At 47.2% G+C, this 27,441-nt stretch overlaps 1 protein-coding gene across 3 annotated transcripts in view; it reads right to left on the reverse strand.

The window, feature by feature from the left end:
• GALNT16 (polypeptide N-acetylgalactosaminyltransferase 16) overlaps nt 1-27,441 on the reverse strand; it is a 132,311-nt gene that overhangs the window by 27,198 nt on the left and 77,672 nt on the right. For all 3 annotated transcript variants that reach the window (XM_034769332.1, XM_034769331.1, XM_034769333.1), the window contains exons 2-9: nt 24,082-24,257; nt 18,244-18,342; nt 11,207-11,274; nt 7,257-7,322; nt 5,803-5,924; nt 3,445-3,532; nt 1,581-1,665; nt 246-349 (exon numbers count right to left, since the gene is read on the reverse strand). In XM_034769332.1, coding sequence (XP_034625223.1) covers nt 246-349; nt 1,581-1,665; nt 3,445-3,532; nt 5,803-5,924; nt 7,257-7,322; nt 11,207-11,274; nt 18,244-18,342; nt 24,082-24,257 — 808 coding nt within the window. The remainder of the gene's footprint in view (nt 1-245; nt 350-1,580; nt 1,666-3,444; nt 3,533-5,802; nt 5,925-7,256; nt 7,323-11,206; nt 11,275-18,243; nt 18,343-24,081; nt 24,258-27,441) is intronic.

The following is a 27,441-nucleotide window of genomic DNA, read 5'->3' on the forward strand; positions in this document are numbered from 1 at the left end:
GATATACACATGAGCCAGTAATATAGATCTGACTGACACTGTGATTGTCTGATGTCTAGAACCTTACATTGATACACAGATCTTTGGAACGGGGTGTTTTTGTGGATTGCAAATAATATATTAATTACATGAAATGCCCACAGGAAAGCATATTTTGTCTGACAAAGATTTCCTGGTGTCACTTTCTGTGTGAGGAGGGAGATGGTGGGGGGAAAGAGAGGGCAATGACTAATTTCACAACTCACCAAAATTCTCTCCTCCCCAGATGTCCATCTGAGTGTCATATTTTCCCAGATGGTTAAACCAGGACTTATCGATCACAAAGATGCCTCCCGCTATGACAGGTGTTCTAGAGAGAAGGAAGAAAGGGCAAATGCATAACAAAACAATCATAATTTGTCCTTGCACAGGATCTTTCATCTGAAGATCACAAGGCACTTTAGAAACATTCATTAATTAAGCCTCGTAACCCTGCGCCACCGTCATTATCCTTATCTCCATTTTACAGATGAGGAAAATTTGGCCAGACATAGTTCCTCACCTCAATCACATGATGAGATTGCAGCAGAGGTGGGAATACAACACAAATCTCCTGACTCCAAGTCTTGTGCTTTCACCAATAGACCCACCTTTCTCCCCTTGTTAGATTCTATCACAGTATTTAGAAGGTTAGTCTTGTGTCTTTTGCTCTTTGCACAACATACTCAATACGAAGGAACCACACGGGCACAGTGGGATCCAAACAACCACTGGACAGTTACTAAGGCTCAGCTGCATATACCCACTGCTGTTCTGTCAGGATTCTGGTGGTTTCGGAAACATGAGACACCGTGAGGACCGCTACAGGGCTCACAAACTATTGACAGAGATGCTTTCCAATTCATAGGTGCTATAGTTAAAGCATCTTGCTGTCTAAATAGACAAGAATTTGGGGGGTTTGTCAGCATTTTTCACACTTTAGTTTTCTCAAAGCTCTGTACACAGTAGTGAACCAGCTAGTGACTACACTGGCCAACAGAGAAGCCATTATGTGCCCCCCCCCATCTCAGTCAAAAATGTGAACATTCAAAGCTGGGAAAGAAGGATGATCCTGTAGTTAAGCCCTTGGACTGGGTTTGGTTCCCGACTCTGCCACTGACTTCCTGTGTGACCTTGGGCAAGTTGTTCAGCCTCTGTGCCTTAATTCTTTATCCATCAGAGGGGATAATAGCACAACCAGACCTCACATGCTGTCGAGAGGATAAATTCATTAGTTTTTGAGGCACTCAGATACTAGAGAGATAAGGGCCACGTGAGTAGACAGATTGAATGGGCTGCAACGGTCTGTAAATGCGTTTAACTTAAAATCATTATTTCTTACATTATTCAAGGAGTAGTGAATTGATAAATTACAGCTTTCACACATGTCACATGGCTGCTTCAAACATCTCACAAGACAAATGCCTCACACAGCATCTGCAGCGACTGCGATGGTATCTTGTCCTCACAAGGCAAGTTCTTTGTGCACTCCTGATGCAAAGATGAAGTCTTAACAATGGCATTCAAAGAGAGAGCTGCACAAGCCCAACAAAGACTGGTACCTTATGGACTGGGTTGGGTCCGTTCTGGACATCTTCTGCTCTATAGGGATCTGCTCCCACTTAAAGTGAAGGCTCCAGTCAAACCCTGAGAAGAAAAGAAACACTAGGGATGCCAATAGAGTAAGACAATGCCAGCCACTAGAATACTCAGGAAATCTGCAGCAAGGGCATCAGGGGAACATCAAATTAAACTAACAGGATGTTGCAAACCTCCTTTTTTTTTGGTTGGTCCTGGTGACTGTTTTGCACACACAGGTTTCCACTAGCCTTGGAAACGGATCCATGCCTTCATTAAGAGGGTGCCTGTTTTGCCCCCTCAGCCCCATCTGCCTGTGGCAGATGCCACACCAGATTTGCAAGTACTACCCTTCACATCAACCAGCAGGAGCCAGCCAAGCACACTGGAACTGCAAATGCATGAGGCCACCAGTGACCCAAGTGAGCAGAAGTTCCCAAGGTTACCCCACACATGCCCCAAAGTAGCAAGAGCCTTCGACATTGCAAATGTTGCTGGACTATTTGGAGTCCCTCCAGGCGCTCCCCTCCCTTAGCAATACTTGTCTGTGCTCAACTACTTTCCAGTTCTTCTGGAGTCTGTTGTCAGGGTGAGAGGTGATAATCAGGGCTGCTGCAGTCTGGTCAGTGCGTCTTACGCCTCTTTGGCTGACAAAGTTATGAGGTTTTAATCAGCACTCTTGGTGGGATGACGGTGTATTTCTGGGAACAAAGGCTCCAGTGCATTGCCATTGGTTTTCCCAAGTCTATCACTTGTTGAGTTGTCCCAAGTTTCTGAATTGAGCTATGGGTAATCCGTAAAATGCTGCCAGGTAATGGACATCCATGAATTGGGTGGGTTCTGAAGGCAGGGAGGGTGGTGAGAGGAGGTGTTGGCAGGTGGGATTCACCATTGAAAGCGAGAGAGAGTTGAGCCTTGGAGGGGCAGGGGATGGTAGTGGAAGGGTTTCACAGCTAGGAAGAGAGTTGAGAATGTTTTTCAGGGGCTAGTGTGGGAGGATTTGGCGGCTGGGAGGTGTGGCCTTGGGATGCTCTTCAAGGGATAGAAAGAAGCTCTGACATCTGCTTAGCACAGTGCGCTGGCAGGATGGCTCTGCATCTGACAGGAGTCTATCTGTGATACCAGTGGGTTTCAATAGCTGATGGTGGCATTTGTCTGGGGGAATCATGGAGAGGGTGCAGGCAGATTTGACAGCTGGGGGAGGGGGTTGGGTTAGGGGCCTAACCTGAGGAATCTATTGTTGGGTTTAGGCACTGCTGAGTAGAAGGAGCGCTAATCAGCTGGAGGGGGGTTGCTTGCATCACTTATCCATCAGGTGATGTTAGTGGTTGTGAGGGGGGTTGGCCTGCATGCTTTGGGATGGGCAGGTGTGTGTGTGATGAGTTTTGGAGAGCAAGCAGGGTGCATTCTGATCGCTCATCTGCAGGGTTACTGGAGGGCTCAGCAATAGCAGGAGGGGCTGGGTTGGGGTGCCTGTGGGTGTCACTGGGAGCTGGGAATTCCGGTCTGGAGCATTGTAAGAGTCAGACTCCGGCACCCCTCCTGAATACCTGCCTGGCCTGCGATCTGCCGGCAGACCTTTCCTAGAGAGCCACCTTCAGTCCTAAAAAACTACTGTCTTGTGTCTGAAGCATCCACATGCAGGACCAGTTACACAGAGTGAGTGGAGAGCCTCTCTGCATACCCCCAAGTTGCTCTATGGCCTCTTCTCCACTGGAGCTGTTCCTTCCAAGCCGCAAAACACATTGGACAGAAAGAGCAGAGCACTGTTATTGCTGCCACTCACTAGCTGGTCCTTGTCCACCTTCCCCTCAGGTCTAACTTATCCCAGCCATTAGCCTTACCCACCTCCCCTCAGATCGGCTGAGGCTGCCAGGTAGGCAAAATTATCCAGGCTGATCACATCGATGATTGGACTCACCACTCGGGTATAATCCTGTGAGAACAGAAGAGTGGGAGAACAATCAGGTCTCTCTTGGGGGGCTGGCAAAAGAATAGGATATCAGAGACATGAGGCTATGCACACCGCAACAGGGAAAAATACATCAGCATATTACATTGCAACTCTTCATTACCTCCCATGTGGCAGCTAGGTAATGAATCCATGGCTGCTGCATGTCTACAGATAGGGAAACTGTCAGCTCAACTTCATATCTATGACACAGGGAAATGGAACTAAGGGCCCTCTTGTAATATGCGTTTAGCACACAGGAGCAATGGTAAATGATAGCTCTTTATTTCCTGGCCCCAATCACATGACATGGATCCCAATTTCAAAGGTTAATATCCCTGTCACAAAGGCAGGAATCGGTATCCAGGATTCTTTCGATTTTTTTTAAAACAAAAAGGCCAATAAAATAAAAAAATTCTCATTACCAACCCAAAACAGCCACATAGCCAACTAATATACCACAAAGGAGACACAGTATTTACTCATGATGATTGACTAGTCCCTGAGAATAATGAGCCAGACTTAGAAATCATGAGATTTTTAAAATAAATAAAGAAATATTGGGTGCTTTTTATTTGCCTTCTGGTTTTTGAACCTTTAGGGAGCACTCCAGTCACATTTTCAAGCTATTCTCTGCAACCATGGGGGCTAGAAATTTACTTTGTATTAAAAGAAAGCTGAGATTCTTGACTCCAGGAGCTGAGGCTTTAAGAAAAACACCAGCTATCTCCACCCTCACGATAAAATTGAGAGAGTTGGTAATGATGGAGGTACCTAGCCATCTGTCTGTCACTACTATCTCTAGCCTTCTGATCACACAGCCACTTGTTCTCAGAACAAGTTTTTTGTGCTGTGGCCTGTACTCAGGCCTTGAGCCTGGGTGTGCTGTTTGGTTTTTCATCGACAGTGACAGGGCAGGCATGAGTTAATTCTGCCAGCGCATGAGCGCTGTCAACAGCAGTGTCAGAGTACAGCCCTTCTATGGTCTGTGTTCTGTTACCATCTATCCAGGCAGCCTGACATTCCAGCCTGCTCACAGCTAGAGATAGATGTGAACCAAACCCCCAGACAGAAACAGCTACAAAATCTGGGGCAAGTTTGGAATCTGAACCTGGACCTAGATCTGAACATGGCAACTGACCCCTATATCTATAATGGGCTGAACCAAAATCCTAGCCCAGAACTCTAAACAGGTTGGATCAGGGTCCAAAAACTTTGCAGCTCAGATCCATCCCTGCTAATAACTACTCAGTCCCATCTGCAGAGACACCATCACTGTGCTGCTGCTGCTGCTGCTGCTCCTGCCAGGAGCTTGACTTTACGAGCAGAAGTAAAGTAGACATTTATGGGCTACTGAGATGGAGGATTTATTGAACAGGCTTAAAAAGAAGTTCTAAAGTTTCACCTTCTTCCTCCCCTCGATACTAAACTGAGCAGACATATGAAATGTGCAGCAGCGCAAGTGCCTCCCACTCCTCTCCTGGGCCCCATTACTTCATGGGCTCCTTTCTTCAGAGAAGGAGAATGCGGCACTTGCAGGTGGCAAAGAGATCAGTCCCCCTCTGCACCGCCCTGCTCTTTCACTGCAGGTTTTTCAGCAGCATTGTCACATCCTCCCTTCAACCCCAGGGCGAATTCAGGGCGAGAGCTGCCAACGCTGCTGTCTGATATTCCACTCTATCTGCCCTGGGGTTAATCCTTTCTCCAATGAACCTCAGAAAGAACGTCCCTGGAGGCACTTTGTGTTGAGAAGTGGTTTTGTGGGCCCGGTGCTTGCTGCAGAGGGTGTTAAAAGCAGGAAGGTTTCGGGGGTGGGGGAGGTTCAGCAGTTGGAAGGAGGCTGTGGAAAGGGAGCAGCAGTGCGTGCAGAGGTTGTGTGTGTTGTCTACATGTGAGGGGATGTGGAAGAAGTATCCAGGAGGATTAAAGTAGCAGTCAGCGGCACAAGGATTTTCACAAATCTCCCCTCCCATCTATTAACATCCCCGTCCCCACAACAGGAGAGTGCTGGGGTCCTGCAGTAAGAGTCTCAGTAATACACAGCAGGTGCCAGTTGCACTGGATATTTTAGGCTCCGTACTCCTTTTAAAAACATCTGAGTTTGACAGGGAGGCATTTGGATGCTTGCCCTCGATGCTGAAGCTCACAATATGCAGGGTGCTGTCTATCAGCTGCCTGGCAGGGCCAGGAAAAAAAAAGCTAAATCCTGGCGGGGGTTATGTGAGATGAGAAAGATGATGGGGGAGGGGTCTCACCTCTTTCACTCTCTGAAGCATCGGCTGCAGCCACTCACTGTTCACCTCACAGTGACTGTCCAGGAAGGTGAGAACCTCAGCCATCGCTACCTCAGCCCCTCGCACTCGAGAGCGAATCAGCCCTAAGGGGAGGAACAGGCAGAGGAGGGGAAGACAGTGGAAAGGACAGAGAGTAAAAGGAAGGGGAGATTAGGGACGGAAAGCCCTGAACTTCTACAACTTAGAGAAAATACAAATTCTCCACTGCCTTGCACCTTGTGTAGCCATTTACACTGGTGCAGGTGGCCTGATTCTCCAGGACAAGCCGGACTCTTTACACTGCTCTAACAGTGTAAATGGGCCATAAACGCAGTGGATCTGCCCACTGGAGCAGGGAATACCCCTACTAGAAGGGCCTCCCCAGATGGCATAGAGCTGCCTTAGCCAGGTCCATGCCACCACAGGAGTAGGAGACATGCTAGAGGCATGGGATTTTTTATTTTTTCTGTCCATACCTCTAAACCTCCAGTCTTGATTACTGGAACCTCCTCCTCTTCAGCCTCCCTGACACCCACATCACTTCTCTCCAGTCCATGCAAAACACAGCTGCTACAATCACCTTCCTTGCCTGTCACTCTGCTCAATCACCCCCATCTCTCAATCTCTCACCTAGCTCCCTCACCCCTTCCAGTGTTTTGAGCTCCAGCTTCTTGTCCTGACTTTCAGGGCCCCTCACTGCTTTTCACTCTTCTCTTTTATGATGCCAGTCTCTCCCACAAATCCCCCCCCATCTTCCACACACACACACCCAATGCTTGGGATGCCATGTAAGGCCGCTACCCTCGCTTCCATCAAATCTCTTCTCAAGACCCACTTGTGCTGCGATGGCTATAAGAAATCAGACAGCACAAAATGGCTGGGCGGAAGGACTGTTAGGACAGCTAGGGAAAGTCAACATTTTGATTTGTAGATGTATTATATATATGAAATATTAGCTTTCCCCAACTCTCTGTGTGTATATAGAATGTATAATATTTGATTGTCTTCTTCTCTCAGGTCAGGAACCATGTCTACCTATATATTCCTAGCACAATGGGGTCCTGATCCTGACTGGGGACTGTGGACACTACTATAACGTAAATATTTAAAATAACAACAGATGCCCTGAAGCATAAGGATTGATAACCCAGGTTCTCTCTGCCAGAGCCTCCAGATTGGGAAATAAAAGCTTCACCTTTATTGCAAGTATGAATTGTAACCATGAGAAATAGCATCTAGGGGAGTGGAGGGCAGATAGGGTGACCAGATGTCCCGATTTTATAGGGACAGTCCCGATTTTTGGGTCTTTTTCTTATATAGGCTCCTATTACTCCCCACCCCCTGTCCTGATTTTTCACACTTGCTCTCTGGTCACCCTAAGGGCAGAAGAGGTGACTTTGCGAGCAGATGGTACCTGCAAAGTTTTCCACACTCACCTTCTCGCCGACTGTTGCGTAGACACTTGACTTTTGGGATCTTGGTAAGGAGCTGGCAGTCCTCAGCTTAGGAAAGGAGAGAACATTTGGCACAAATGCATGAATTATTTGGCTTCAGTGGAGAGCTCCAATTAACTGCTCTCATGTGTCTCCATGCAGGGAAAGCACTGCTTTCACTTAATATCACTTTAATCAACCTGATAGCCTTAATCCCATTGTCTAAAGTGTACCCAAGAGAGCTCTGCTCGCTTGACAGTCCTCCTCCATGGCTGCTGAGCCAAAGCTCCCCAGATGCGCTGAAGGGCTGAGGCTGCAGTCAGTTTGAGTGCAGCACTGCAGAAGAACAAAGGGGCATATGCTGTAGGTGTAGAATTGGGAGCAGGAGAAACTGAGGGACATCAGGGAGCAAGTGCAGAGAATTCAAGAAGCTAGGGAGGAAAGAGACCTACTCTATTAGGTGATCTAGTCCATTTCCTCCACCCACTAGATCATGCAAGGTTGTTCCCTACAATCTGTTCTCTGGGATAGTTTTCAGCTTAGTTTTATTTAATCCAAGACATGGTGATTCAACCATCTTCCTTGGGGACACTTTTCCACTGTCTAATATAGGGATGACCGACTGGCAACTTGCTGGGAGACCAAGTCACACCTAATTTGCATTAAATGAAGTATATTACAGAACATCAAGGTTGCACATCCCAGACTGCATCTGGTAAGAGTGACCTTTCGCTCAGCTCACGGTGGAGCAATGCATGCTAGGCCATGTAGGCTCAGAAGGCCACATCTCCACATGAAAGAGGAGATAAGGCACAGGGGTCCTTCTACAATTCTGTGGGATACATTTGGTCCACAGGCAACACTTTGGCAAGTCAACAAGGTTCAACAAGGACAAGTGCAGAATCCTGCACTTAGGACAGAAGAATCCCATGCACTGCTACAGACTAGGGACCGAGTGGCTAGGCAGCAGTTCTGCAGAAAAGGACCTAGGGGTTACAGTGGACGAGAAGTTGGATATGAGTCAACAGTGTGCCCCTGTTGCCAAGAAGGCTAACAGCATTTTGGGCTGTATAAGTAGGGGCATTGCCAGCAGATCGAGGGACGTGATCATTCCCCTCTATTCGACATTGGTGAGGTCTCATCTGGAGTACTGTCTCCAGTTTTGGGCCCCACACTAAAAGAAGGCTGTGGAAAAATTGGAAAGAGTCCAGCGGTGGGCAACAGAAATGATTAGGGGGCTGGAGCCAGAGCTGGCTCCAGGCAACAGCTTCTCAAGCAGGTGCTTGGGGCGGCCGCTCCGGAGAGGGGCGGCATGTCCAGGTATTCGGTGGCAATTCGGCGGACGGTCCCTCACTCCGCCTGGGAGTGAAGGGCCTCCCGACGAATTGCCGCTGCAGATCGCGATCACGGCTTTTTTTTTTCTTTTTTTTTTTTTAAACCCTGGAGCCGGCCCTGGCTGGAGCACATAACTTATGAGGAGAGGCTGAGGGAACTGGGACTGTTTACTCTGCAGAAGAGAAGAATGAGGGGGGATTTGGTAGCTGCTTTCAACTATCTGAAAGGGGGTTCCAAAGAGAATGAATCTAGACTGTTCTCAGTGGTACCAGATGACAAAACAAGGAGTAATGGTCTTAAGTTGCAGTGGGGGAGGTTTAGGTTGGATATTAGGAAAAACTTTTTCACTAGGAGGGTGGTGAAGCACTGGAATGGGTTACCTAGGAAGGTGATGGAATCTCCTTCCTTAGAGGTTTTTAAGGTCAGGCTTGACAAAGCCCTGGCTGGGATGATTTAGTTGAGGATTGGTCCTGCTTTGAGCAGGGGGTTGGACTAGATGACCTCCTGAGGTCCCTTCCAACCCTGATATTCTATGATTCTAAGTCCTGCTCTAACAGATATCACTGGGGCAAAAGTTTCCATCACAAGCCCATTTCCCCTGAGCCCTCTCCACCTCCCTCCCCCCCACAAGCAGCCCTTTTATCCCATGCACTTTTCTGCATCTTGTCATCATCCTCCCACAGCCTCGGTGCTCTGGAGAGACACGCTAAGGCCACCAGCCAAAGTGCTGCTCTTGGCATCTCTTTTTCCATTTTCAAGGACACACAATCTGAAATATTGCTCTTCTGTGGGCAGCTTGGCAGCTGCTGTATCATTCAAATGTAGTGGCAGGAGCTCTTGAGTAAAAAACTACTGAGATATTGCTGGACATCTGTCACAAGGGAAGACTGTGTCCCAGCAATGGACAGGTCCATTTCAGGTGAATGCAAGAATCTCTTTTCAGGTTATTTACCTGCCAGGAATGTAACAAGAGTGGGCCCAGAAATCCACCTCCTAGCTCTGACCCTAACCTCTCTGTGTCCTTGGGGAAACCCAGGAACCAAGGGCCAGATTTGCAGAAGTGCTCAGTACCGAAGGGCTACCATTGAGACCAATGGGAGCATCTGGGAGATGGACACTTTTGATAATCTTGCCATTTATTTAGAGGCCTAAATGGGAGTTTCTGGCTGAGCTCTTTTGAAAATCTGGCCTCAAGTTGTTCAAGGCCAACATTTGCAAAAGTGGCAACTGAGTCTGGGTTTGAATTGTCAGGTGCTCAACTTGAGACACTTAGGATCTACTTTTCAGAGGTGCTGAGCCCCACAGCTCCCATTGCCTCAAATTGGAGTTGTGGGTGCTCAGCACTTCTCAAAATCAGGCTCTTGGAGTCTCAAGCTGGCACCCAGGAACTCAGGCACCCAAACTCAGTGGCCACTTTTTGAAAATTTTGGGCAAAGCTATTTTCTGTAAATGCAGCCAGTATCACTTCCTTAACTCACAGGGGTACTGCAGACATTCACTACAAAATGCTATAAAGCACTATAATAATAGTCTGAAGACATAATTAATTATTATAATAAACATGGTGCTAGATTGTCCTGGGTCCTTGTGGAAGCCCCTTGTACCCCAACCCCATCATACAATAGCCAGGAACAAATGCAAGCCCTGTGCTCAGGGGAGTGCATAGATTACTATCTCCTAGTGCCTTTGGGGGAAAGAATTACCCAAAAGGTGGAATGGAGGAGTCAGGGCACAGCCACTGGTCTGTGGAGCTAGCCAGGATCGTGTAGCATACACTCCTGCTTTGCACCAGCTTGCTGGAGGAGGTCAGGTACCTCTTGAAGCAAAATCTCACCCAGAACTACTTCCAGGGATGCACTAGGTACATGACAATCCCAGCCAGGGCCCAAGGCAAAGCCAGTCTGTATGTAGAACATGAGAGCTTGCAACAGTTCTCTGTGGTCTCTCTCTATAACACAGTGGTTCTCAACCCACTGCCCGTGGGTTGCATGCGGCCCAACTAGCACATAGCTGCGGCCTGGCTGTGTGCTAAGGGCCTCAGGGCCCGCATGGCAGGGTCTGGGCTGCCAGGCTGCCCTGTGCGATGGCGGAGTCCGGGGCCGCCCTGCCACTCAGCCCTGCAGCAGGGTATACTCCTGGCCCCACTCAGTGGAGGAGTCTCTGGGTGTGGGCTGGGGCGCTGGGCATAGGAGTCGGGGGAGGGGTGGGGCACTGTGGTTTTCAACCTGTGGCCCAGGTGATAATAAATAGGTTGAGAACCACTGCTCTAACCCATGTAATCAGACACTGCTGACCTACACCACTCACCATATTTGGGTTAAACAACACATAAGAAGGTGGTTAATGAGACCAGACTGGGTACTCTGGCAACCTGGCCAGAACTACCAACCTCACACAAGGAGAATAGGAAAGAGGAAAACACGGCCTCTTTGCCATGGGTGAAAGCTAAACTAGGTGCAGAAAAGACTCTCTCCTTTCCCTGTTATTTCCTCTTTTGCCAATTGGCAAGTGAGCAAGAGAGAGAATCTTTGAGAGGGAGGGAAAGAGAACAGTGTGAGTGAAGGAGAAAATCAAAGAGAGAGAAAAGCAAAAGAAAGAGACTGAGGATTGATACTTACGATCTGAGCTGAAGTCATCCACTAAAATGATCTCCTGAATGAGATTGGCAGGGGTGCGGTTCATAACACTGCAGGAATCCAAGAAGGAAAAAAGGACCTCACCATTATTAAACAAAGGCTGTTTGTAACCTGAGTAGGGTGACCAGATGTCCCAGTTTTACAGGGACATTCCCAATCTTCAGGGCTTTGTCTTATATCGGCACCTATTACCCCCCACCTCCATCCTGATTTTTCATACTTGCTGTCTGGTCGCCCTAAATCTGGGTGTGATGGACAAGAAGCTGATTTTTATTTATTCTATGAATACTGATATGTGATAATGGTATGAATACTGTCCATGACCTGTTCAGTGAAGTAAACTTACTGTAGAAGATGGTGGGTTATTAGAATTTCTTATATGACTTTACTGATCTAACTTAATAGGTGGCTGTGGGAACAGCAAACCACAAAGAAACACAATAGACCTAGATAAAGACACCCCAGCATATACTTGAAAAACTACAGGGCAAGCTGGTAGCTTCAAGGATCCTGTCTAGAAGGAAGATGCAAGCTTGTTTTGCCTGGAGACTAACAGAACTCTAAAGAGTTAAGCAGCGCTTCTCAGGGAGAGAAGAGGGGGTCACTTGTCAACAGCTGTCTAGGGAGACAGGCTGACATAGGGCTCCCCATATCCAGGGAACGGTAAGCCTTAGGGAAAATAAGCTTAGCTTTATTGCTTTAAAATCTCTTTTCCTCTGAAAAGCTTTAGTTCTAAACAGCTAATACTTTGCTTTAAGGAGGCTGTTTGGTCACTGATTACCATTGCCATTGCTCCAGAGACGGGATGAGAATTGCTGGGTCTGGACAAGTCAGACCTGCTGAGGTAATCACAGATAGTATCAGGGGACCGCAAGCCAGGGCCCGGTCTGCGAATGTGAAAATCATGATTCCACTCAGAGCTAGGTGATGGCTAGAGGCCTGGGACCAGGAGGGATGCACTCAACAAGGTCAGGAGGGGTCAGAGGTGCAGTCAGCTCAGTACACATGATACTGGGCATCTCACTAGATACTGCATTGCCTCTCTCCTTCCATACCCCTAAAAGGTAAAGAACCCTGTTGAGGGTTAGTTATTCGGTCGTACAGTGACCTGGACAGGATTGCTCCCAGCAGTACATTTTCTAGTGCTTTGCCCAATGTACTGTATATCCAAACTCCCACATGACGGGACTTCCATCACATCACTTGGGTGAGACAGTTCCACAGCCCTATAGCTTTAACTGTCACTCAGCTTTTCCTGATATTCAGCCAAAATGTTCCCATTCTCAATTTCACCCCCTCCCAACATCCCTCAACCACTTGCCCCTGCCCCCCCCCCCCCCCCCCCCGGGCCCTCCCGGCCCCCCCCCCCCCCCCCTTCCCCCCCCCCCCCCGCTGACTCAGCGCTCCACTCCCATCACCCGCCTGGCATTCACATGGTACGGGTCAAATTTGAGTGATGAGTAATGATGTGACCAGGCACACAGGGTCATAACATTACTCAGGTTTGGAGTATCATGATGGACATGCAGCTGGACTACACCTGTGTAGTTCTGTGATCCCATTGTCAAGTGGCAACATCACTCACTCGAATTTGGCCTGGCCAACCCTTGTCCTGACTAAACCTGAGCAGTGCTGGAGGGGCAGTGGGGCCAAATTTAAGCAAGTGGCGTTGCAACCCCATGTGCCTGATGAAGTGCTGGAGCAACAGTCTGCCTGGTTGGGCCTCCATAACCTTGTGGACCCTGGTGCGACTGCACCACTCGCACCATTGTAGCTATGTCGCTGACACTAACCCCTTACGCCAAGCTCTGACTCCAGCACCCAAATAAGGCTGTGGGGAGAATTTGGAGGGCTCTCTCCAAAGATTCCCTTCGTTTGTGAGATTTCAGTGTTGCAGGATTGATTAGTTACTTGTTTATTTGATATCCTTGTCTCCTTTGCCTGTACCATTGCCCTTCGTTTAGTTTACCCATCCTTTCTGGAAATAAAGTGTTGTTTATCTCTCTTTGTGGTCCTGTTATATATTATAATATTCCATGGGTGGTGGTGATTATTTATTATTTGTATTGTCATGGCACATAGGAGATCCAGTCATGGACCAGGACCCCATCCAGCCACTAGATGGAAGCACTGTGCACAAGGCACTCAGGCCCCATTGTCCTAGGGAGGATTGCCAATCCCCTGCAGATGGAGGAATGAGGGGCTCTATCACGCTTGGGGATCAGGGTTAGTCATCATTGTTCAGATGTACGAATTTACCAAAGTTCTTTTAATCTGTCCTCATAAGCCATCCTCTCAGGCCCTAATAATGATTTCTGCAGTTCTTTGATCACTCTCTAACTTGTCAATATCTTTCTGGTAGGGAGGTGTTGAGAACTTTCTGGCTTTCTCAAGTCCCCACCACCTGTCCAAAATGCAACTGCTAAAATTATCTTCCACACCTGTCAATTCAACCACCTTCCTTGCCTCTTCAAATCCCTCCCCTAGCACCTCGTCACTCCCCACAGCCAGTTCAAACTTCTCATCCTCACCTTCAAGCCCCTGTGCAGCTCCAATCAGATCTACATTGTGAGTCTCGTTCCTTATGTCTCCCTTTACCTGCTTTTCACTGTCAACAATGTGGGCCTCACCAACTGCTTTGCTTTCTCTGCCCACTCAGGCCTTCTTCCATAATGCCCCCTAAGCATGGAACAAACTCCCAGTCTTCAATGGGACTAATCATATGATTCAAGTTAAGTACCTACTCAAGTACCTTGCTGGATCAGGACCATAAAGAGGAGAGGAGTGTGAGATTATTATTTAAAAACCAACACACCTAGGCTAACAGAGCTTAATGTTGCATTGGCTTTTTTACTGCTATATCACCCTGCAAACACATAACTGTTTTGCTGTTCACTATCTCATCCCACTTTATTTCAGAGTTATGTTTCCACATGCCTGCCCATGAATATTTGTGTTTCAGCTTATATTGCCCTAGATGTCTCAGCCTGCATTTTTCCAAGCCAGATCTCATTTGCCACATCTGGTTCACATTTCAACCCTCTCTGGACCCCTTAGCATTACTTTTCTGTTTTCTCTGATGATTGCAATTTCTCCCAAATCACTGTCATTTCCAAGTTTCATGTGCAGGACTACCTTGTGCTTTGGGTAGTAATTCACACCTGTGTAAAGTAAGTGTAAAATGCACCCAAATCAAAATGGTACCATTTTGTACCCTCTCTTCATAGGTGTCAGTGACCACAAGCCGAAAGGCAGTGGAGAACCAGGCCCAGGCAGTTTACCACTTTGTTAGAGAAAATATTTAACAAGACTGGTCTAGCCCCACCTATCATCTAAATTTTCCTGCCTCCTCTACAGTATTGCCTGTGTATTCCCTGATCCTACCTCTGCTGAAATCTTTGTCTTGGCATTCTTCTCCCTTCACCTTTATGACTACAACTTCCACAACGGTTTTGTCCACAAGTTCCAGATCTCCAGACTCCAACATGTGCAAAAGGAAACAAACACATCACACCCTTTTCATCAACGCTTCCACTGATTTCCTCATTAGAGGTACTATGATCTAGTGGACTGCAAATAGGGCTGGGAATCAGGAATTCCTCAATTCTAATTTCAGTTCTGCAACTAATCTATTGTGTGCCCCCCGGCAAGACACTTAACTTCTCTGTGTCTAATTTTCTCCATCTCCAAAATGGGGATTATAACACTTCCAATATTTCCCCTGTGTAGATAACAGGGAATAATATTTCTCTTCCTCACAAGAGTGCCATGAAAATGAGTTAATGTTAATTCAGATGTAAGGTGCTATAAAAGAGCTAAGCATTACTACTATTCAAAATCCAGTTTGAAATTTCCTCGTGTCTGAAACATGGACCAACTTCAGTCTGTTCCACCCCCCACCCCCACCCCCACCCCCACCCCAATGCACTGTCTCTCTACTCCTTGCATTGCTCCCTCTGTTTATTCAGCATCGGTGTCCTCTCGCTGCCTCATCATGGATGTATCAGCAATGCTGACGTGAGAGTCTTCTCCTCTGCAGATCTGACCATCTATATAATCCTCCTTCTTATCTCTCTCTGGCTCACAGACTCTCCGTTTCATTTCAAATCTCACCAGAAAATACATCCCTTTCCTCTTTTACTCTGAATTTCTCTCTTTATCTGCCCTTATTTATTGAACTTGCCAAAGCATATTGGGATGCAGCTTGTATGAAAGGTGTTGCACAAAATACATTTGTATTCTACGGCATTGTTTCCACCAGAATTTACACAATCACTTAGCATGGGCACTGAACTACTGACAGCCCTGTTATCTTATACAACAAATATATACCCAATACATTTGTATTCACAGACAAATGGCATCTACACACCCTAAAAATCAGTAAATAAAAAATAGACAACACAGCTGTTGTTTTCCATCCATATAAGGCCTCATTGTGTCAGCGGGACTGGCCAGCATGGCAGAAACTGGTAATTTCACTTAATGACTAGCAAGGCAGAGATACCAAGCAGGCGAGTAGTCCATGAATGACAGCAATCTCCTGCAGAGCAGGGCATGTCAAGTGAGAAAACAGTTCATGAGTGACAGCTGTCTCCTGCAGAGCAACAGATGTCAAGCAGACCAGCACAGATATCTCCTGCACATCAAAGGATGCCAGCAGGCAAACTGTTTGAGATGCCACTTTAATAGCTGCTGGCATCCAGGCTATTTCTAATTCTTTTCTGCATTCCCTATCTCATTAGTCTCTCGTTTGGTCTCTTTATCCAGGCATCAGACTCTGCTTCTTCCTCCACAGCTACCTCTAAGCTGAAAACAAATCCTTGTGGCCTAAACAGTTTGTATGCCTTGAACCAGCAGCATTTGCTTGCTAAACAAATCACAAGGACATGCACAGAACAGTCTTCTCTATGCTAGGGAACTTTAGAAAAAAATTCCCTCCAGCAGTGCCACCAATTCACATGAATCTGTGTTAGCCCTGATGGGATCCCCTGTGTAGACAATTTTAACCAATGTGGTAAAAATGCATCTGGCTGTGGGAGCCTTGTCTAGAGGAGAGCTCCCACCAGTCTCACACAGGCTGAGCTGAACTAGTGGTACCACCCTTGTGTAGTTCTTCTTAAAATTACCAAGTGTAAAGCTGAAATTTTCAAAAGCAGCCACCATTTTGGATGCCCAACTTGAGATATCTGGGTCCTGTTTTCAGAGATTTTGAGCATCCACAGCTCTCGTGGACATTAACTGTAAGTGCAGGTTCTCAGCATCTCTGAAAATCAGGCCCAAAATGGCAAGTTGGGTACCCAAACCAATGGCTGCTTTTGAAAATGTCCTTATTGTCATTTATTTTCATCAATTATTCTCCTTCATCCCCAATTCCTCATTCATCATCCCCAACGTGCAACTAAAATCACTTAAGTTCTTTTTAGGAAAAAACAAGTACTCTGTTATAAACATTTAATTACATAGAACTTTCAACAGGTGCTCCTTGAATGGTTAATTTTGATTAGTTATCTAACCAATCAAGGCCTAATTATCATACAGGGCCCAAAACACCTGCTGCAATTTTAGACCTAAAGCTGTTCTGGAAGCCTGACCAGATGCTGGTCAAAAAAAGTACAAAAAAAGTAGCTGGTGCAATTTTATCCCTCCCCTTGCTTAATATCACTGTGGTCCTCTGCAGACTCACAAGTGATAGACTAGAAGAGTCCCTTTCATACTTGATATATCATACATGCTTTACTATAATGACACAGTGGTGGGTGCACTGCCTGGGTATGCAACTCAGCAGCAATTATACGCACCGCAATAACTCATGCCCAGCGTGGCACATTCAGACCTCTGGAAACCAGGTGGCCCCAAACTGGGAAGAGACTTAGAAAGCCAGACTTCTATCCATGAGTCCAGCTCCAGCACACTTGAAAGAGTCTGTTATTTATTCACAAAGCAAACCCCTGCAAGCCCTCAGGACTCAGTGAGAGAACCAGTGCCAATGAACGCTGCATTCCTACTAAAGGTACCCTCAGCTGAACTTTCCAGCTGAGCTGTTCTCTCTCTTTGGCCAGCCTCCACAGGAGAGGGAGGTTTTTCCCTGGGCTGGTTCTCTGCTTCAGGGAGCTTTTGAGTGAGTATTTGATATCTCAGAGAGGGCAGAGGGCACAGTCTCTGGAAAAAAAAAGGTAGAGAACCTGTCTGGGCTCTGCAGTAGGGAAAGGGATTTGGGGGAAGGAAAGGAGCTGGTGGAAATATTTCTTTGCTGTATGAATAGCAGCAGATATTTTCATGCTCCCACCTGCTAGGGGCTACTCCCACACTCAGAGCCGCCCCACCTGATGCACCTGTTTGCTTTTGGCTACCACTGTGGCTGAGGGGAGAGAGTCCCATACATTGTTGGACTGGGGGGCTTCTGGTTGTCGGGGGCTGTACACAAGCCTAGCCAGGGATTTGCCATGGAGTCAAGTGCTGTTCCATCAGTGAGCAATTCCAAGTGTTGTAGCAGGTGACAGGGGCCTAGTCTCCATCAGACTTCAATGCCATCACCTTTCACACACCCCAGTGTGAAGCATTACTACAATATATGACCCAGGACCTAGCTGCTGATTCTTCCCTGAGACTGCCCCCCCAACTCCTTTATCTCCCTCCTGAAAGCACCTCCAATAGTCTGTCTTCCCTTCAGCTTCCCTCACACTCCCTGCCTGGCTGCCTCTTGAAAGTGTTTGTGGGCCTAACCCAAACAGCCTCCTCCTTGCTGCTAACAGTTCCCTCAAACTCCCTGTCTAACTGCCCCCCGACACACACAGTTCCCTGCATGACCCTTGCAGACACATACACCTGGCCAACCTCCTGTCCTCTTGTCGGATGCTGACCTCATGGTCAGATCAGAAACCACCTGGAGGGGGGGCCCATTGCATTTGGGGACTTTTCTGCCCTGCTCTTTACTACCAGCAGCCATCTCAGATCCCTAGACCAGCAACCAAACAGTTCCCTGAGGGTTAAGAGCCATTTCTCCCACTGGTACCTACCTCTTCACTGTGCGGAGCAGGGTGGAGCGAGCCTCGTTGTGAAAGGTGATGATGATGCTGGTTGCTGGCAGGTCTGCGTCATAGCGCACGGAGGCACATCTGAAACATGGGAGGGCAAACATTCAAACCAGATACAATACACAGCAGCCCTTTGCACGAGATGCCTGGAATTTCCCAAGAAAAACAGCCGAGTGTGGCACAGGGGTTGCAAACACCACACTGCCAGCCTACTGTGGGAGCCTCTGCTGAGCTCAATGGGGTTAAGAAGGACAATAGGATAAAAGTTCAGTACTAAAAAGAAAAAGACACTGACTGTACTGTAGCCTGACCTACAATACTGGGAGTGAGGTCTAGTGGTTCAAGCAAGGGACTGGGTCTCAGGAGTACTGGATTTGCCACTGACTTGCTGTGTGATCTTGAGCGAGTTGATTAAAGTCTGTTTCCCCCTGTGTAGAACAGGGATAATAAGTATCTGTGACAGAATGTACCCCTGCATCCACACGCTACACACTATTGTAATCATCTTTGTACAAAATAGGTCATGTAAGGTATCATTTGAAAACTCATAATTCGTTGTCATTATTGTCCTGATAAAATATGTGTGGCAACACTGTTTTTGAAGTTATAAGATTCCACTGTATGGTGTTATTAACACATGTTCCAAACTGAAGGCAAGTCTACACTATAAAATTAAGTGGACCTAAGTTATGTCGACGTACAGCCATTGCAGTAACTAAATCCCTTTTGCATGTCCATAGTAGGCTCTTTGTGTCAGCGGTGCATGTCCTCACCAGGAATTTAACTGTCAGGTTGGGCATCGTGGAATAGCTTCTGAAAGGCAGCAACAGTCGATGGGGGCAATGCAGTGTCTACACTGACACTGCCTTGACCTAACTACATCAACCTAAGTGCTATGCCTCTCACAGAGATGGAGTTATTAAGGCAATTTAGCAGGCAAGTTACTTCAGAGGGAGCTGCATTTTAGTGTAGACGCTACAGAGTTATGTCGATGTAAGCTGCCTTACGTCGACCTAACTTTATAGGATAGACCAAGCCTCTGGTTGGCAAACTGGTCTGTCTCAAACAAAGGAATGTGTGCTCTGCTTAATTTGCATTTAAGCAGTAAACAGTCATCAAGCAGGAAGGTGGGGGCAAAGGAAGCTCAAACAGGTGAAAAAAAAGCAGCAGGGAACATCCTGCCATGTAGACTTTTTTTCTCCTGATACCCAGCTGGAAATATTTTCCAAAAGAAGGACTGACAATAAAAGGACAAACATCCCAAGGCACCCTCCCTCTCTTTCCCTGCCCATCACATTCACAGCACCAGAAGCAACAAAGGAAGCATTCGTTGAACTATGGGAGAAGGGGTCCTGACCTATGAAGTTTGGTCAATAAGACTGCTGAAGGCATATGCTGAGAAACTGCTTGAATCTGATATAGCTTTTAAGCTAGGCACCAATAGTGTTTTAACTTTATTTTCTTGTAAACATTTCTGATTTTTATACCTCATTAGTTGTACTCACTTAAAATGTATCTCTTTGTAGTTAATAAACTTGTTTTATTGTTTTATCTAATGCAATGTGTTTAAATCGAAGTGATTGGGAAACTCCATTTAGGGTTTCAAGTTATGTGCATATTATTTCTATTAAAGAAATAACAGACTTTAGATAAATATGTATTGTCCAGAAGGAGGCTGTGCTTGACAGTATAGGACATACACTTCCGGGGGGGAAATCTAGGACCTGGAGTGTGTTGGGGTCACCTTGCAGTATAACCAAGGCTGGTAAATGCCAAGGTGTGGCTGGCTGGCTGCAGCACACACACAGACATAGCTGGGAGTGACTTGCAGGCTGGAGGCTGTTTGTGAGCAGTCCAGGCTGGAGGCTACAGCACCAAAGCATTGTAAAGGGCACCTCAGGTTAGAGAGTAGGGGTGACACAGCTACTCATTAGTTTGGATTGTACCCTAGTATGGCATAGTATCTACATCACATCGTTGGGAGGTTTCAATGGTTAGGGTTTGTAAAGCACTTTGAGATCCTCGGCTGCCAGGCCTTAGAGAAGGGAAAGCACTGTCATTATTTGTTAAAGATCTGCCCACGGGCAATGGCTTCTCTTTCAACCACTAACATCTCTGCTTGGCAATGGAAAATGATTCCTCTACACTACCAGGAAAATATCAGGATCAAGATATTACAGTGTTGCCAAATGGAAGGTTGTATCAAAATTGGAATTTGCTTCACTAGAAGCCAGCATAAAATCTGAAACCATACAAAAATGCTAGGGGATGAGGAGGTTTAAATTTCTTTGAATGAAAAACACGCTCTCATCTGACTTTACTGACATGACAGACACACAAATCTATTCACTCACTAAGAGCCAAGATTTAGCCCAGGGTGAGTTTGTACCAGGGTTTCTTACACCCCAGGAGAACAAGGATTCATTCCCACGACTCCGAGTATCTGTTTTCTCCTGCAGTTCACCATGTATGTTTTGCTTGTAACCTTTGAACTCAGCTTGGTTTGTGCCAGAATTCCAGTTTGGTGTTCTGATATGGAATGTGTGGCTATTTATAGTAGTTACAAACAAAACGTTGAGATGAGAAAAGAAGGGAACCTGAAAAGCTGAATTATATACCAACAGCACTACTAATGCAAAGCAATAATAATGTACTCTATATGAGCTCTTCCCTTGTGGAGGGGGTGATTTAGCAAAGCCTTATGGATTCCCCCCCCGCAACTTCCCTCCTCATGAAGGGCCTTGCAACAACCATTTTTTCCAAGCTCATTAAGCCAGAGGAGTCTCTGTTAAGTGAAATGGGATGCTCCCCCTTCCTTCCCGGGTCTGAGAATGCTGCAGCCACAGTATTCCCGGCCACTGATAATTTAGTAGCAATGGACTACTCTCCCAGACCTTCTTCTTATGAGAGAATGCATCAAGATTTCATAAAACCATTAGGTCAGGGCACTATCTCCTCCATCCAAAACTTTGAATTTTCTTTGCTACCGCAGCAAAGACTGTGAGATCCGCCCCACCCATCCAGCATGAGCCAACGAATTCTAGATGCAGCCTCTGCCATGTTCTGGGAATGATAGATTTGGGCTGATCTGCTCCTCCATAGCCCCTGCCACCCAAGTTTGTGGCAATGACAAACATTGGCCAATTCAGACTCTCACATTTCGGATCAAATTCCCATCCTCAGGATTGGAGCCTGACATTTTTGGCTAATCAAGGCCACATTTAGACTGAATCCACCCCAGGACCTAGGGGAAATAACTGACTTCTTCCCATGACTTATTAGCTCTATTTTTATTACAGCATTTATTACCATTGTTTTATGGCTATTACTAAACTGTTGCCATTCTTTCCCCTCAAGTTTATTGCTATTGTTTACGACTATTCTAAGCGCTGACTATTCTTTTCCTCACAGAATTTTACTACTATGACAGTGGCTTATTACAGCAATTTTCAGGCATATAAAGAAGCCCTGATCAAGACAAAGTGGAAGACTTGTGACCAGGCAGGAGACATATTGTATTTATTATTGCTTTAAAATAACTCAGGTGGGTTGTTTTTTTTTAAGGCTATTAAGGTGACAAGATGTGGGCAAGTACAGAGATTTGTCTATGCTTCTTTGGAAAGGGGTTCCCAGCTCCTCAGCAAATTTCAGAGTCACAACAGGGGAGGAAGAAGCCGATATGAAAAGGTTCGGCCTCTCTTTGTGCTGGGTAGAATAACATTAGTCTCTTTTATCCAAAGGATCCCTAAGTGATTGAAAAACTGTATGAACTATGGGCCACAAGTTCAGGCATGTCTCAGCTCTACTTGTGGGCCTGAGGAAAGAGGAAAGTCATAGGTGGCCTTTTGACCTGTGATCTTTAAGGCAGCCAGGGGCCAGTTCATCTCCTGGCACAAGCAAGAGCAGCCTTAGGGATTTTCTAACTTGTACAATCTGGAATGGCCCTCTGGGGGTGTTCCATTAGCCTTGCCACAGCACAGTGTAACCTGACATGCCCCATTCTGCCACAACATGCCTCCAGAATAACCACTGCACTGGAGGGGAGGGCCAGCCACCTACACTGACTTGATGTCACTCAGGATGTGTCTATACTGCAGCTAGGAGTTGCGGTTCCCAGCTCAGGTAGACAGACTTGCACTAGCTCAATTCAAGGTAGTGCCTAAAAATAGCAGTGTGGATGTTGTGGCACGGGTGGTAGCTCGGGATAGCCGCCCAAGCTTGGACCCAGGGGGCTGGTTGGATGGCTAGCCCAAGCTGTCATGAGTGCTGCAATATCCACCCTGCTATATTTAGGTGCTAGTTCGAGCTGAGCTGCAGCAACTATGCTGGGAATCACAGCTCCCACCTGCAGTGTGGACCTAGCCCCAGGGATTCCCCTCTGCAAGAGTTATCCCCAGCTGCCCTGTTAGGGCAGCTCTCTGTGAGAGCAGCACAAAGTGGATGAAGAAGGGGCCTTGGATCTGGCCTTAGGTTTACAGGAATCACTGTGTATTCTCTTCCTTAGACTGTTTGCTGTTAAACCCAGAGACTGTTTTCGAAACACTTACTACATGTTGGGTGCTACAGCAATCAAAATAGATAAACAATAATTCACCAGTGAACTGCACCCATTTCTATGACAGAGCACAAAAGCTGATTAACAGAGAACAGAGCAGGAAGTGGTGTGTTGTTAATTCCATATGTGGCACTGTTGCCTTTGTGTCATTAATGAACCAATCCCTAGCACGGTGCTTGGAGCGGAGCTCTGTGCTGATGGAGGAGCCATCTTTCAGAGGAGGTATGTAGCCAAGATCCTGACCACCTGCAGTCACAAAAGGTCCAACAGCGCCAAGGGTAAGACTGTGACTGTTAACCCTGGAGTGCTGATTCTAGTTTAGGTAATTACTCCCTTGCTCCATACATTTCCTATGCAGTTTCCCTTCTTGCCCTAATCTGTTGGGTACTGTTGCTGTGCAGTGTCAGGCAGCGTCTGCATTCCACCCCAAAGGTTCATTTCAGAAGTGAGTAGAGTGGGCCTATTTCTATTCAGGCCCTTATACCACACCTGCCATCATCAAACATACAGTCATCAAAGCTCCGTGTTACACGTTTGGGTGAAAGGTACTATAGAAATGGAAGATCATTGTACCAGTTAACACAGTGAAGATATTAATGGCTTAAGGAGAATGTTAGTCAGCAGAATGAATTTCCCCACCGTGAAATAAAGCCAGGAGTGTGGGTGTTTTGCAAAATGTATGAAAAATGTCTAGTGTGAATAGTAAATAAATGTGTTGGTCTCATCTGAACCCCATCTGCACACATCCCAAACCCACCACACAGTGTGGAAAGACTGGCTCTCGCTGCTCCAAAACACTGCAGGCCAGAGAGGCTGAGGGCATGAGAGGTGAGGCGTGTTTGGGAAGAAGGGCAGGTCTGGACTAACAGAGTGTGTTGCAGGTCGGGATGGATGTTCACTGGGAAATCTGTGGGAGGAGTCAAGAAGGACAGGTGCAGGTTGGGCGGTTCGAGTTGCAATGACAGGGCTATGCAGGGCTGAAATAACAAGATGGAGCTGGAGGTCTGGGTTAAAGCTATTGGCACAGCACAGCAATGGGGGGTGATGCAGGGTTGGAATAGCAGAAGTCTTTGTGTTTTCATTCAAGACCCCCAATATCCTGCTGGAAAGACAGAAAGCTAGGTGAAAGGGAGACCCTGCCAATGCACACAAACTGTTCTTCACTAACAGGGGGCATGACAACACAGGGATGTCAGGGGTAACGGGACCCGAGGGTCCTCAGCACAAGAAGGTGGCCCTGGCTTTGAACAAGGGTAGTGTGGTACCTGTAATGTCTTGTGTCCCGAATGGGCCGGTCGCTGCTGAGTTTGTCGCTCTCCATCTGGTTAAAAGCATGTTGTCGGTATGGGTCTTCTCCGGCCTTCAGCAGCTTGGAGGACAGGTAAGCCTTTTCATCCAAACCCCTCAGGCTGCTCTTCTCTGCTTGGGGGACTCTGGTCACCTAGAACAGACACGCATGTCAGAGCACATGGGAGAGGGGCGTACTAACTTGTCAGAAGTAAATTCAGCGTGACACACAATGACACACACAGCCACGTCTCTGAGGGCTTTCCTATACTTGGAGCTGGCAGCGTGATTCCCAGCATGAGGAGACAGACCTGCGCTCTCATCCCGCTAGCATGCAACAAAGCAGAGCGTAGCATGACCGTCTGGAGAGGCTAACCTAGGGTGACCAGATGTCCCGATTTTATGGGGACAGTCCCGATAATTGGGGCTTTTTCTTATATAGGCTCCTATTGCCCCCCACCCCCGTCCCAATTTTTCACACTTGCCGTCTGGTCAGCCTAGGCTAACCGCCCTGAGTATGTGCCTAGTGTTTCAGATGCGTACGTACTCGGGGCAGCTAGCCCCTCCCACCAGTCGCACTGCGGCACCTACATTTTATTTTTAGCGTGCTGGCTCGATCAGAGCGCGCACAAGTATGTCTCCTCGAGCTGAGACTCATCTCCAAGTGCACATACCCCTAGTGCACTCTGGCAGATGCGCAGATACAATGGTGATGAGGGCTGTGTAAGAACCCAAACAGAAGTCCTGTCAACACTATGACTCAGCGTTGACATGTCATCAACACATCCCACTTCCCACTTGGGTTGAAAATAGTTTGGCTGCCAGTGTAGACAGGGCCAAATCATGTTTAGCACCTATTACCCAGAGTGGGCTAGACTCCATCTGCCTGAACGCTCTCCCAGCTCACAGGGGATGTGGTTTTGCCAGCAGATTCCAGCTGATATGGTCGAAGAAAAATATTTGTTAAAGTGGTTGAGAAAATCCATTGATGAGCCAGTTGTCAATAATGGCTCCCAGTCACATGGAGTGAATTTAATACTGGGCTTCAGGTGCCAGCATGACAGTCCTGGAACCTGAATTCCATTCTCTGTTCATAGAACAGGTACAGATTTCATCGTCTCTGTCCATGTAGCAATCTTAGGTATTAGCTTGCTTTCCCAAGAATGCAGATTGCACAACTACATGTCCAACATTTGACAACTATCAATACAGACACTAGGAGTGGAGCAAGACAAGGACATAGCTTCAGCCCCCACTGAAAAACACTGGAGCAGACAGAGGTTTTTGTTGCAGGGAAAAAACAGTGGTAAACTATTTGCTTAAAAACACAAAGGGACTATTGGTGTCTGTGCAACATTAGGAGTTTAAAAACCAGAACAAATTATATGCAGCAGCAGAGTCTGATGGCACAAGCCATGCCATGCACAGCTGGATATAATGGCCAAATAGTTTTCTCTACTTCTGTGCAAAGAAGCGATGGAAATCTGTAGGATCCCAGCTCTATGGGAAAACACAGAAGGGTGGATTCTATGGCATCATTCCCACCTTCCCCTAACCCCACAGAGGTGGGTGATCCAAGGATACTGGGATCCCCTGTGTACATTAATTCTGATTTCCTCAGTGTTAGTCTTGATCAGGTTTCTGCTTCTGCAATGGGACTCCCCTTTAGAGGGTGCCTGAGGGCAACAGCCTATGGAGTAGTCCCTAATAGCACAGCTAGTGCAGGAGTTGTACTGTCATACAGGTGGGATGGGAAGCAACGCAGAGACCTAAAGCCTCTGAAGATCCTGGAGGATTCTGAAGATATAGGCCTGGTCTACACTACGACTTTAATTCGGATTTATCAGCTTTAATTCGAATTAACCCTGTAACCGTCCACACAACGACGCCATTTAATTCGATGTAAAGGGCCCTTTAAATCGATTTCTGTACTCCACCCCAACGAGCGGAGTAGCGCCAAAATCGATTTTAGCAATTCGAATTAGGGTTAGTGTGGCCGCAATTCGATGGTATTGGCCTCCGGGAGCTATCCCACAGTGCATCATTGTGACCGCTCTGGACAGCAATCCGAACTCGGATGCACTGGCCAGGTAGACAGGAAAAGCCCCGCGAACATTTGAACTTCATTTCCTGTTTGCCCAGCGTGGAGAGCACAGGTGACCACAGATACCTCATCAGCACAGGTAACCATGCAGGCTGATAATCGAAAAAGAGCACCAGCATGGACCGTGAGGGAGGTACTGGATCTGATCGCTGTATGGGGAGAGGATTCAGTGCTTGCAGAACTTCGTTCTAAAAGACGAAATGCAAAAACTTTTGAAAAAATTTCCAAGGGCATGATGGAGAGAGGCCACAATAGGGACTCTGAGCAGTGCCGCGTGAAGGTCAAGGAGCTCAGACAAGCCTATCAAAAAACAAAGGAGGCAAACGGTCGCTCCGGGTCAGAGCCACGGACATGCCGCTACTACGCCGAGCTGCATGCAATTCTAGGGGGGGCTGCCACCACTACCCCACCTTTGTTCGTGGATTCTGGGTCGGGGATAGTCTCGACGCCTGAGGATTCTGCCGAGGGGGTAGAGGAGGAGGAGGAGGAGGAGGAGGATGAGCTTGCAGAGAGCACACAGCACTCCATTCTCCCCAACAGCCAGGATCTTTTTATCACCCTGACTGAAGTACCCTCCCAAGCCTCCCAAGCCAGTACCCAAGACTCTGACCCCATGGAAGGGACCTCAGGTGAGTTTACCTTTTAAAATATAAAACTTGTTTTAAAAGCAAACAGTTTTTAATGATTACTTTGCCTGACTTTGCATTCGCGGTCAGTTCAGCTACTGGAAAAGTCTGTAGCTACTGGAAAAGTCTGTTAACGTGTATGGGGATGGAGCGGAAATCCTCCAGGGACATCTCCATGAAGCTCTCCTGGAGGTACTCCGAAAGCCTTGCCAGAAGGTTTCTGGGCAGTGCATCCTTATTCCCTCCTCCATGGTAGGACACTTGACCACGCCATGCTTGCAGCAAGTAATCTGGTATCATTGCCTGACAAAGCCTGGCAGCGTATGGTCCCGGTGTTTGCTGGCATTCAAGCAACATCCGTTCTTTATCTTGTTGTGTAATCCTCAGGAGAGTGATATCACTCCTGGTAACCTGGTTGAAATACGGGAACTTAATTAAGGGGACAGAGGTGGCCGTTCCTACTGGGCTGTTTGCCTGTGGCGGAAAATAAATCCTTCCCTGCAGTTAGTTTTTCGCGTTTGGCTAGCAGGGATCTTCCCTGTTACCAGCCACGCGGTGGGAGGAGGGTACTGTGATCATCCCAGAGAATTCATGGCGAGGGGGGGGGG

The sequence above is a fragment of the Trachemys scripta genome, chromosome 4, assembly GCF_013100865.1.
Source record: "Trachemys scripta elegans isolate TJP31775 chromosome 4, CAS_Tse_1.0, whole genome shotgun sequence".
NCBI classification, from domain to species: Eukaryota; Metazoa; Chordata; order Testudines; family Emydidae; genus Trachemys; species Trachemys scripta.